Here is a 13,383-nt window from a genome sequence, read left to right as displayed (position 1 = left end):
AAACAGTGCAAATCTATTTATATGCAAATTGGAATTTGGTTAAACGGTTGGAGGTGCCTCATGGGTTGAGTCCCATGGTGAAATGGGCCAAGTCATAAATTATCCAACTAAGTCAGGAATCTATTCATTTTGAAACAACATTTTCTTCATTGAGACTGTAATTGAAGTCAATATTAGCTCGGAGGCCCGCCGAGATGGCGAGCTAATTGGAGAGAGAAGGGCGGGACTCTCACTGTACCCCCGCTTCTACAACTACGTCTGGATAGATCAGAGATTTTCAATCACTGATCCGTGACGGCATTGCAAGCATTCACTTGCCTTGCAGTTTCAATGGTTAGCCGGTGCATAATGCATCAGTGTGTAGTGAGGAAAAGGGGGGCACCACAATAGGCAAGGAGTCCAATAAGATTCTGCGACATGCTACACGGACAAAGCTTTGATTTCACTGGGAACAAAGGACATGTACAAAAGAAAGGACTACAGTATATTAAATGTCACTGATACACTACACAAGCCCGTGTGAAGTTCTAGAAATGTTGTAAGGCCGGGGTTTCTTAGTCAGAATAGTGGGCCGTAAATCAAAATACCTTAAAAAGAAAAAAGAAAAGAAAAACAAAAAAGAGAGAGAGAGAGATGGTATGATAGATGGATACCTGGTCCAGTGTGCACACAGCGTAGAAAGGAAGCAGTATGTCGTGGGGCCGCCGATAGGAAACTGCTTTGTCGTCTTCTGGCTTCTTTAGTCCGAGCTGCAAAGTGTTCACCTGTGCCCTTTGGTCCCCTGTTTATGTTGTACGCATTGGGTGGAGGAGAATCCTGAGGGTGAGAAACATCTTATTAATTATTTTCCGTTAAATGATGTTAATTGGATTCCAACCATTGCTAACCAAAACAGGAGCACCACAGCATGGAGCCGCTGAACTGAATTGGTCCCAAAACATGTTCTAAAAAGTTTGCTGATCCAAGGTTAAGCGGCGGCAGTTATTTCAGGAGTAAGAATTGAGAGACTGAAAATGAAATACACAAAGAATAAATATTTGGTTTTTCAGCAACTTCAAATACACAAAGAAATATATGTTTTTGGTGAATTGAATATTAAATACACAGAATACTCATTTGGCAGGGAAAAGAACACCACCCCAAATTACAGTAGAAAGTGAAAATAAATGTGTGTATTATTTGTGTCTCCATTTTTTTTCCACTTTGGGGTTTCCGTCACAGGCCATCTGTTCACTAGAAAACAAAGCCAGACTTGTTGGACTATTATCCAACATATGGCAACACGCTGCTTGCTAGCAGAGACAAACAAAGGCTTATTTGTGGACTCGCACAATTTTTTTTTCTCCACAGACAGATGAGTGCCACATTTCTAAAAATATGACAAGTGATTTTTCACACAATCAGCCCATCTTTAACTCTGCTGTGTTTGAATAATTTGAAATGGCAAAAATCACGACATGTAGAATGGGTGTCACCTAAGAGAACCCTGCTAGCTTCAAGTCAAGAAGAATCAGTCTCGCTGTGTGAATAATTGATGGTGAGGGCTGAATATAGCTACACATCCATTTAGACTTAACATAGCAGAGCTGTCATTTAGCTCTTCTTCCTCGCTGGTCTTCCATCTTTAATCATCTCTAACCAGGGCTGTGATTCCGCTTATCGTTTATGGACTCGGTTGGAGGATGAGGAGAGAAGTACCGGAACGTAAATGGAGCATGGACCAAGAAATCAAAGAAAAATGTTTTGTGTTCAACTAACAAAACACAATTTGAGGAACCATACCTTTTCTTACTGATTAGAATTTAATGTGGTTTAAGTTCAGTATATGAAGAGTTAAACACTGTTATTTTCCTCTCCTTTCCACTCCAAGAAGTTACATTGAGAATCTTGATGGCTTTCTGCGCTGATTATGTGAGCAAAGCACTCGATAATTACTTGTCAGCCATTAAAATGAAAAGCACTCTTTTCCCTCAAAATAGCCATCTCGCCATTAACAGTACATGACCACACATCTATTTTGTTGGCTTATCATTTTAAAAAGATGCGCATGGCATTTAGTTTAACCAACAGTGAATATTGTTTTGGTTTTTTTCCCCTCTTTCCCAGGAATAGCTTGCTAATGTGCTGCATAAGCACAGCTGGTGTGTCATCATGAAGCTGATAAGCATCTGCTAAATAATCGCTTTTAGTCGCTGAGGTATGGTGGGTGTCATAAGGCCTTAATGAGGTTGTAGACGCACCTTTACATGTAATATACAAGAGACAAAACATATATTGTTTGTATCCTATTCAGTTGGTATGTAAATGGCCAGACATTTGTACTCTTTGGTATAATGCTTCCAGGAACAATTTTGTCCATTTTGATTACATTTTTCTGGTAAATTGTGACAAATGAATCAAGTTAGTAGCACTTGGAGGAACTCAACTTTTGACTATATGAAACAAATATAATAACACTCCGTTTGGATTGCCCATGCTACAGACGCCTTCATTTGCTGCTTTGCCTAATTGCAGTGGTGTACATTGGCAAGGAGCATCCCTCAAGTTGATGCGGTGCAGTCGTACAACGCCGCAAGCTCAAAGCGCAGCAATACCGGCCGTCATTAGATTTCGCAGTACCTAATCAAGTGTCTGCATGGCTGTAAAAAGCTAATCCACCTCCAAGTAACGTGAGCTTGGAAGGCGTTCAACAGCAAGTCTCCCCGTGATGAATGTGTGCTATAATGAAGTAAGCTGTCTGTAAGTCTTGGCAGCCACTGCATCCTGTACAAACACTGACAACCACACCTGGAAACCCAGCCCCCTCCTCCCCACCCTCCCCTCCTAGCCCCGCCAAGTCCACAGGGCCCACTTGAGCAAACGAGCAGCTCGCCTTTTTCATTTTACATCTTTATTAATCTCGACTCTCCCTGTTGACTGTCTGTGTGGCTGCTTAGCTCCCAAAATCATCAACCTGCTACTGCTCAACATCTGTCTGTATCCAAACATGCAGCTGCTGCATCAAAATGGGCACACCTGCGGAGACGGGTGGGGTGCTGGCATGTAAATGCTCTACGACTCAAACATCTGCCGGACACAGCTGGCGGACTACACCGTTCTGGACTGGACACGTTCTTAAAGTGGAAGTCAACCCAATATATATTTTTTTTAGAATATGTTCTATGCAGGCCCACGTGTTGAAACAAGGCAATATGATTCATATGAAATATGGATTAAAATGGAAGTCAACCCAAACATATTTTTTTCAAAAATATGTTCCCGGCAGGGCCACTAGTTGACACAAGGCATTCTGATTAATATTGTGTGTGTGTGTGTGTGTGTGGAATATGAGTTAAGCAGCAAAATCCACCCCTTTTCAGCCGTCTCTGGGGGCGGCCATTTTGTCACTTCTGTCGACTGAAAATGACATCACAACTGCTCAGGGCTCAGGTAACGACTAATCACGGCTCAGCTTCAGAAAACAGGTCAGTGAGTAGCTACATTAACGTAGCTATTTTGAAACAAATCTCAAAATTTACCTTACCGGGTATTTGGATGCTGTGGAAAACTGTTTAATTTGTTACATTTTATTGAATTAAGAGTGCTATTTGTCTTATTAACTCATTCACTGCCATTGACGTATTTACTTGTCTTTTCACAGTCCAACCATTCAGTCCCAGGAACTTATTTACATTTTTTTTTTTTTTTACAATTTTTTCAAACGTTAGGGTAAAAGAAGGTCTGAAAATGCCTGGCAGTGAATGAGTTAAAAAACACATTACAATCATTTAGGTCTTTTTTGTGTTTTTTTTTTTTTAAATAAAAAAAGTATTTTGGGGGGTGCGCTGTAACTGTTAAATGGCATTTCTATTCATTTCAGGGAGGAACGATGATTTGAGATTTGAGTGTTTTCAGTTGAGAGCGCGGTCATGGAGCAGAATAAATCCCAAGGCACCACTGTGATAGATTAAAATCAGAACACCTAGCTGTAGTGTCAGAATCAAGGTTGAAACATTGTCTGTGGGGGCACAGAAAGTAACAGCCTTTACGGTTAAGACGGGCACAGTAATCACTGATGTACATTCCACACGGAAGATGAAAAATCAGCATTGCCATGACAACCAGCGACTTGCTGGTCAAAAGATAAGCAATCAGTAAGACGCACAGCGGAGGCTTCATTTAGATTAGCACACAATAGGTGTGTGATTGTGGACATGTGGACCACCGTTGAGGAACGACTACGGCCGATTCTAAGTCACGCAGCTTTTGGCCAAAATCTTCTATTTTTGTTCCTCCACTCTGCTTGTTTTTATAACAAGCAGCCAGTGGGAAACTAACAATAAGCAGCAGCACTTCTCGGCTCGAGGAGATTTTCTCGCTTAGAGAGTGTCCACACATCATAAAACCTCAAAATGCACAACACGCAACTTCACCATCTGTGCACCAATAAAACTTACATACTTCTTTCTTGGGAGAACTCAACTTCCTTTTGAACGTCCTCATTATTACCGCCATTTCATTGTATGGCTATGTGGCATTCATTTTAAAGATATACAGTAAATCTTTTGTTATATGTGCTATACAAGACATCTTATTTTAAAATAGTAAAATGTGATATGTCTTTTATGAAAAATAAATTGAATAAAATTAGTATATTTTGTATAATTATTTAAAATATATATATTTTTTTATACTTCATATTTTATGGAAAAATATATTTTAAAGAAAATTATTGGCCAATATTCTAATATTCTATTAAATACTCAATTTAAAAATAGATTATATATCAAAATTAATTAAGTTAATACATTTACTAATAAAGAATTTGTTCATACAACATGAATACAAAGCTAATATTTTGAAAAATGGTATACCGGTACATGTTTAAAAGACTATAATAAATAAATTATAATTTTCTATATATCATTTTGAAATACATGTATTTTATGCCATCTTTTATGACTTCATCACATACCTTGTTTTGCCGATATTTTATGTAAATCTAGAATAATTTAAAAGATTCTATTATTTTAATAGCTAAAAAATGTAAGAATAAGTACATATTCCTACAAGTGACAGTCCATTTACCATATTTCTATTCATATATATTATTTTAGAACGTGTACATTTTATACCATCTTTTGTAAATAGTAATCAAATATTTTATGCTGTTAAATTATAAATCAAAATACATTTTATACCCATGGTAGTAGTATTTATTAAAAACAATCAATTTTAATATATTTGATCAAATAAACATAACCAATCTTATACATTTTAAGGGGAAAAAAAAACAACATTTTTATACATTTTATAAAATATACGAATAAAATGTACATTAATAATCCAATTATCCAAGTTCGCTTAGTTAGTCCAAAAATCATTTATTTACAACAAAAATATCAAAGATCATCTATCTATGCCAGCAACATACAGTGACAGGCAGAACAATTAAATGCTCTTACATCTTATGGAGAAGGTACATCATTAAACTGTGTGTCCACTTTTTGTAACATGTTTGTTTGGTGTTGTTTTTCCTAATGTAAAATACGTGCCTTGCTAAAGATTGTGAAACACCGCATTAGGAGGTTGGTGTCTATTAGGGAAGAAAGAGGTCGAATGAACGTCAAAAATTTACTTTCAAAGTGACATTGCCACTTGTTATAAAACCTAAAGTAAACTATTTTGTTGTGTGTACGCTCTTGATACAAGCAACATGTTTATTGACTGGAAAAAATCTCATAATGCCACTAACAGACGTGCATATATCAACACAGGCACATTTCATCTGTTGGCTGCATACAAATAATGTGATGAGAGTCGCCAAGCAGCAATAATAATAACAGTCATGTGTCTCCAGCATTTTCTACTTTATCAGCACCAATATCAGTTATGATGATGACAACAACACTCTCTGCCTGCTCAGTGTAACTGGCGGGATATTAAAAGACAGATTTCATTATTATTATTATTATTATTACATGCGTCACTCCACACACACACCATGACTCAAATCACCGATGGTAGGGAAGTAATAATAAGGAAAATAAACAGGAGATAAACTTGACAGGACAACAAGTACAGTAGAGCAAAAAACTTCGAGGAAGTGATGGAATAATTGTTCATAGGTTATACCATATTTACTCCTATAATTATTGTAAGGTATTTTTTTTTCAGCATTATAAACTTGTTCTAATCATGTAAGTCGAAGTTGCTTGTGAAGAAAGTGGAATGTGAGTAGGACACAGCCTCAAAATAGGAACGATGCTCTTATCGAAGAGCATCCCGTGGTAAGATGTCGAGTCCTTGGGACAGAATAAAACAATAACAATGGATTGTGAAAATGTAAGAAAAACAGGGGGGAATGTAAGAATAATAATGTATATCATGATTCATGTGTTAGATTTTTCATGATTAGGCTTGTTAGCTTTATAGCTTGTGGGTTTAGCTTTAGCTTTTTCCATATCCAGGCCCAACTTGCTTGGTGTGCTTTGCTTCCACATATGTATGATAAAGGCTCACACGTGCGCACGCACACGCACACATAGACAAAACAGGTTCAGAGTGTTCCAGCTGCTTTTGCTACCCTTTCCCGTAGAGCTGGAACACCTTTGTAATCAGGAACTCCTAAGAAAATAAAAGGGAGGAGGCGCAGGAGGGTTCTAGGAACTGTAATCGTACACTTCCCTGAGCTCTCCTTGCAAGTAAAAAGACAATATTGTGACAAGTGTCTTCTCTCCTCATTGTGTGTGTTGTTTACTTATGTCTCACTTGGTGTGAAATTGACATTAAGTCAACCCAAACTTATTTTTTTTCCAGAATATGTTTTATGCAGGCCCACTAGTTGAAACAGGGCATTCTGATAAATATTGTGTTTGTGGAATAAGAGTTAATCCACCCGTTGTTAGCCATCTCTGGGGGCGGCCATTTTGGCACTTGTGTCGACTGAAGCTGAGCCATGATTGGTCATCATCTGAGCCCGACCAACTGTGATGTCATTTTCAGTCGACAGAAATGACAAAATGGCCGCCCCCTGAGATAGCTAAAAATGGGTGGATTTTGCCACTTAATCATATTGCACAAACGCAATATTCATCAGAATGTTTTGTTTTAACTAGTGAGCCTGCATAGAACATATTCTTGAAAAAATGTGTTTGGGTTGACTTCCACTTTAAGTGGGCCACCAAAGAAACCACGAGTCACAGTGTACTCTAATTTACGTTAAATAATTTATTTAAACATCTGTATCAAATTGCAGGTCACGAATTGTGATACAAATCAAATCTTAATTTTGGTGGATTTTTACAGACCTATTACATAGTGTAAACATTTAAAAAAAAAAAACAATGTGAAACGGTATCTCAACGATTATACCTACATTATTAAATCAAGCAGAAGAGGTTTCAGCCTGAAAACCGAACTTTTTAAAAATGTATTTCTTTAATTTTAGAATCAATTTGATCCACAGCATATAAACAGCTGTGCACTGCAAGGAATATTAGCGGAATACTCCAAAACAAGTGTTTCTCATTGTTTGTTAGAGTAATGCCTTGCAACACTGGCTGGACAGTGTGACCCAGGAATTGATTAGTTATCATTACTATTTTTTCCTGTAGGAAACCATGTTTTGAAGTTCTGACAAATTGTACAGAACGTGTTCACCCTTAGATATTCTACAGTAAATAACTGAATATCAAGTGAAAAGAAAGGACAGAATCCTGCTGTTGCTAATAAGCCAAGTTGGCTGTGTGAAGTCTGCAGGGACGGGGGAAAAAAAAAAAAGTCCCCTTCATATAGGTCACATACGTTATAAAAAACAATTTGTCCGGTGTGACGCTGCTCACAGACACAAATCAGTCACACGGAACGACAAGACGAGAGAACCTCATTAATGTCAGGGACATGTGCTTGGAAAAAAGAAGGGGAAAAAATGGACGATGCAATATTGCTCTCAGAAAAGTACATTATGGGGAGTTTGACAAAAAGACAGTCATAAAGAGAAATAAAATCAGAGCAAAACGCACGACTGGTGACAGAGACAGAGCATATGAAATGTGGCGGAACATAAATAAAATCAAGTCCATCAAGGAAAAAAAAAAAAAAAAAAAAGAAGGCGACCATGTGGCGTTGACGCCACAGGGCGAGAGATGTATGTTTGTCACTTATTGACATTCTCTTCATTGCATTTTTATGACACGCAGCGCTACTGGCAACTGCGGCCTCTAGTTATGGCAGACCAGGGACCGAATGGACTTATAGATTTACTATGGATTTTTTTGTCTGCTGTCAAAGTAATGATGATGCGGCGAGTACTGCCGAGGATTCACAAACACACACGCACACAAACTCCAAACTCCATACAAAAATAATGGCGCTAAGAGTCAAGCCCGAGACAGATGTCCTAACTAGATCAGTATGGTACCTAGCTACACTAATTGACAAATGTAATTTGGCGGATTGGTGATGAAGTGCTGCAGCCATGAGTTAAAATTGAACTGGTGCTTTTAACATGTTTAACTTTTTTACTGACTTTTTTTTAGATTCAGCAAGTAACTCTGTGCCTAGTCACCATGGTAACAAAAGCAGTCGGCCGCATTGGCCCTGCACTAGAGGGGGCAGGCTGAGCAGTGGCTCATTTGCATGATTGTAACGGGAAGGTGATTTACCTCATACATTTTGAATTGTCTCACAAGCATAAAAGGAAGTTTGCCACTTGAGTTTGCTTTTTTATTATTTAATACATTACTATGTCATATTTGTCAAAAATGTCAGGACGCCCTGACAGGAGTAGAGTGTATTAGTAAAAAGGTGTCTCTGGGAGAAAAAAAAAAAAAAAAAAAAAAAAAGGAGGCCCTTTCTGGCTCAATCTTGAGCCTCTAATTTGATTTTTAAGAAAAATGCCTGGGGAAAAACAGCAAACCAAGTGCAGAAGGCTTGACTTGATGTGTCATTCATTTCTTATGCACCCAAGGCAAAGTTGTGGCAGAATATCCATCTCTCGTTTGCCAACAACTGGTCATAAGACTATCAAACAGAGGCAGAGTGAAGGTTCCTCAGGTAGCTGAAAGGATTCAGAAGCAATGAGGAATTAGCAGCATTTCTGCTCGACAGGTGAGTTTATTACCCGTTTAAAGTTTTTTAACCGATTGTACATTCCAAAAAGTAACACTTGTTTTATGTTTGATCATATGTACAGCACTTTGTGGTTTTGTAAAGTGCTTTCTCAACAAAAAAGTTGAGTTGAGTGATAGTAACACTCCATTACAAATAAGTCATGCTACCAACATAGCAGCCATGGCTAACTTTGGCTTGTATACAGTGCTAATGCTAGCTTAGTATTGCTAGCACTGCTATTTTGTTGCAGCCAGATATGCATTTTCAGGACTACACGCTTTCATAATCGGATGCCATGAAAGGTCATGTTTGACGATCGCGCTCATGCACGTTAGTTAGGGGCATAGCTTGGGTCAGCGACTTGAGTGGCCATTTTCAAATCTTGCAAACAGTTTTTTTTACAATGCATATCCCCCTTTAAGTTCATTATGAATATTAAATGCTTCCTTTAAACCTTTGACAGAAAAGTTGCAAAGTTAAGTTATGGCACTTGTCTTTTCTAGCAGAATATACACATTCCAAACTTCCAAACACCTTCACTCTCTTCTGTCAGTCATAAATTGACTTTTTTGTTTTATTGTATAGTTAAATATTTTCAACACTTACAGTATTGTTAATAATGGTCAAATGTGACATCAATCGTTGCCTGTCTAGTTATTAACTGTGAATAAAAGCTTTAGCAACTCCTATTATTTCTTATGGGAACATTTGAAACAAGACTAAAGTTGGCCCAGCGCCCTCTACTGTATTATCCAATTGAGTTTCAGTCTCTCCGATCAAATTGGTTGTCAACATTTTGGCTATCCGGCTATTGTCCTCGCCAGTGAGCCGACCTGCCTCTGAGTGGCAGTCCGCGCGGACCTCCATTCATCTCAGCGTAAGTGGCGGGAGAATGAAACTGACAGCAATGAAGAAGGAGCAGAAAGGCAAGCGCTGTAAAAAAAAGTGACAAAAGAGCCTGTGTGCGCCGTCGCTCGGGGGGACAGTGCAATGTGTCACTAATCTATAGAAGGCAGAGCCCACGCCACAGCGCCTCGGGGGAGAACATCGGTCCAAATTAAATTCTTCAGTTGCTGTCCCTGGGCGCTGCCTGCGGGTGTATCCCACGACCTCGGCTGAGAAGAGGCCATTATGAGGAGGAGAAAGAGAGAGAGAGAGAGAGAGAGAGGAGAGGAGAGGAAAGAGGCAGGTAAAGAAGGAAGGATATTGTCGTTAGAGAAGAAAATAAGTCAGTTTACCAGTAGAAACATTTTTTTTTCAAGAATATGTTCAATGCAGGCCAACTAGTTGAAACACGGCATTCTGATTAATATTGCGTTTCTGGAATAAGAGTGGCAGGGCCATTTTGTCACTTCTGACGACTGAAAATGACGTCACAAATGTTCAGGGTTGAGGTACTGACCAATCACGGCTCTGCTTCAGAAAACAGGTGAGGTGTGATTGACCGTCACCTGAGCCCAGAGCAACTGTGATGTCATTTTCAGTCGACACAAGTGACAAAATGGCCGCCCCCAGGGATGGCTAAAAAAGTGTGGATTAACTCTTATTTCGCAAACGCAATATTTATCAGAATGCCTTGTTTTCAACTAGTGGGCCTGCATAGAACATATTCATGAAAACAATATGGGTTTACTTAATCTTTAAGGTCCTCCAACATTTTATTTGATATTGTAAAATATTTATATTTTTTCTCTCAATCCCCTATATGGTTCGGTCAAGCCCCCCTTTAGCGAGAGAAAAACATTCTTGCGCAGTCCCTGCTTGTTACATTTTTCCAGATCTGGCCCCGCCTTTTAAAAGCTCATGCATGTACACTTCAAAACATTGCTTTGGGAGTTATACTTCTGTTAACCATTATACTTTTGTCTTTCATTCTACAAATAAATCTGGCAATGACTGTGGATTAAAAACATGTACTCTTCAAGGAGTGGCCTTGAAAGATAAGACATCATGCAAATTACTAAGACTGCTGGAACAAAGCAAACAAAAGATGTTGCAAAGAGAGCAAGGAGCAGTTATCAAAGAGGAAATATTAAAGCGAGTCGGATAACAGGTGCTCGTGGTGTGTTCAATAGCCGCGTGCAGACGTCGTGGTTCATTGAACGTGACAGAGTGCGGCTTTCATACTTGCCTTTGCCGTCACTTCCAACATGAAGAGTATCGCGGCACATGAAACAGATGACAAGAGACGGTGTGGCGATGCCTTCATCCTTTCTTCGTGTGTCCTGTGCCGGAATATCGGTGGTCGCTTTTTAATATCGGTCCTTGCGGGGGCTTTGGGGGCGTCGCCACGGCGACGCCGGCTTCGGCTGCAGCGCGGCATGTGGCTAACGACTCCAGCAAGAGTGTACCCGGCTCCTTTTCATTAAGTGCTCATCAACGAGGCTCTGTGTGAAGCCGGGACACGTGGCCACTCAGGTACACAGGCTCGAGCATAGAAGTTTATGTAAATGAAGCAAGCGTTTTCGTGGGGGTTTTTTTTACACCGTTTTTCTGACTTTTCTTTAACTTGTTTTGTGCCAGAGGAGGGCTTTAGCGCATCCGCCCACATTAACCTAGATGCTCCTCCACCTACAAACGCTGCAAATTAGGCTCGCAAAACACAAATAAGATGGTTAGTGAGTCGAAACAAGGGCAAGCCACTTTTAGACATTTTGGGACACGTGGCCCTACAGGATGCTCTACAAAGTAATGTATTACTGTAAAATGGTGGCCATTTAAAGTGGCCATTTTGAGAGTTACTGCTTCAAAAATAGTAGTCTGATTAAAGTTATTAACAACTTACTTTGTGTTTCAATTCAGCTTTCACAATGAATGAAAATATCATTAAAGATGTTAAAGGGAATTCAACCCCAAAATTTTCTTTACAAGTTGTGTGATAAGTGGGTATGCATACAACATTCTTCTAAAGTCATTTTTGGAATGGAATACGAGTTAAGCAGTAGAATTCACCCGTTTTTAGCCATCTCAGTGGGCAGCCATTTTGTCGCTTCTGTCAACTGAAAATGACATCACAGTTACTGAGGTACTTAAGGTAACAACCAATCATGGCTCAGCTTCAGAAAACATGTCAGCCGTGATTGGTCGTTACCGCAGCCCTGAGCAACCGTGATGTCATTTTCAGTCGACAGAAGTAACAAAATGCCCGCCCCCTGAGATGGCTAAAAGCAGGTGGATTTTGCTGCTTAACTCATACTCCACAAACACAATATTAATCAGAATGCCATGTTTAGACTAGTGAAGGTGCATAGAACATATTATTGCAAATATTTTGGGGGTGTTGACTTCCCCTTCAATAGCATAGCAAGACACAGTTATCGGTCTCTGCAGTGAGCTTGATCAAACAACTAGCCAATAGTGTCTCTGTCCATGGCCACAACTGTTCTTTGTCAAAGTTTCATGACCAACTTCCACTCTTGATAGTGCAACTGCACCACAATTCAGCCTTTTCAAAAATGTTTTACTCATGTAGGAATAAAACTTACGTATCACCTTAACATCATGGCTAAGCCCATATATCAATTTGCTCATTTTCAGACAGTTTTGGTTGTAAATATGTTATTATACCAAATTGCCTTCATAAATAAAACAATCCTGCATTCCCTTCTCTAATTTTGCTTTTATCCGCTAGTACACTGGAATACATGGGAAAATCCTAAATATGTGGATGGGATACATTGTGGTCACCTACCAACTTTGCATTTCTAGTTGATGTAAAAATAAAATAAAAATACATGATGGATGATTAGAGAGACAACTTTAAAAGTATTTGAAGGAGAACAAAGGCAGAATGTTCTTGGAAGGAGACTAATAAGGGTGCAGGAAAAGTAGCAAAAAGAACTAATTAAGTAAAAGTCAGGAAGCAGTCAAAGATAAAAGTTGTGGAAAAAAAGGATCCCTGGCATCATTGTAGTAGTGGGTCAGATGCTACTGCTGCATTGTCCCACTTATTTAAGTCTGAAAATTGGCACTTCCTTCTTTTAAGGACTTTTTGTTAAGTAGGGAGGTTTAAATCATGAGTGACAAAACAGAGAGAGACTTACTTTGGCCACAATTGAGGATGCCAGACGCCGTGTGGCTGATCTGAATGCGGCTGTGTGCTGCTTTTTGTAAAGCTCTTCTGGACGCTTTTCCACCTGACACAACATAAACAGTAGTTAGTGTAAATAGCGGGAAGGGTGTTTTCACTAAAAGAGAGCTTTGAATATGCCGCCGCGCAAGTGAAGTGGGAAAACAAAAACAAACAAAAAAAACGACTCAAAAAGAAAGAGAGTGACAGTCACTGTAAGT

General features: G+C 39.1%; 1 protein-coding gene across 3 annotated transcripts in view; it reads right to left on the bottom strand.

Annotated features, from left to right (window-relative positions):
- stpg2 (sperm-tail PG-rich repeat containing 2) overlaps positions 1-13,383 on the bottom strand; it is a 64,372-nt gene that overhangs the window by 34,098 nt on the left and 16,891 nt on the right. For all 3 annotated transcript variants that reach the window (XM_086029741.1, XM_086029740.1, XM_086029742.1), the window contains 2 exons: positions 13,137-13,229; positions 654-816 (listed from right to left, as the gene is read on the bottom strand). In XM_086029741.1, the coding sequence (XP_085885867.1) occupies positions 654-816; positions 13,137-13,229 (256 nt within the window). The remainder of the gene's footprint in view (positions 1-653; positions 817-13,136; positions 13,230-13,383) is intronic.

Source organism: Filicampus tigris, chromosome 5 (genome assembly GCF_054856515.1).
Source record: "Filicampus tigris isolate MCC_2025a chromosome 5, RoL_Ftig_1.0, whole genome shotgun sequence".
Classification (NCBI taxonomy): Eukaryota; Metazoa; Chordata; class Actinopteri; order Syngnathiformes; family Syngnathidae; genus Filicampus; species Filicampus tigris.
This window is presented reverse-complemented; position numbering and strand designations above follow the sequence as displayed.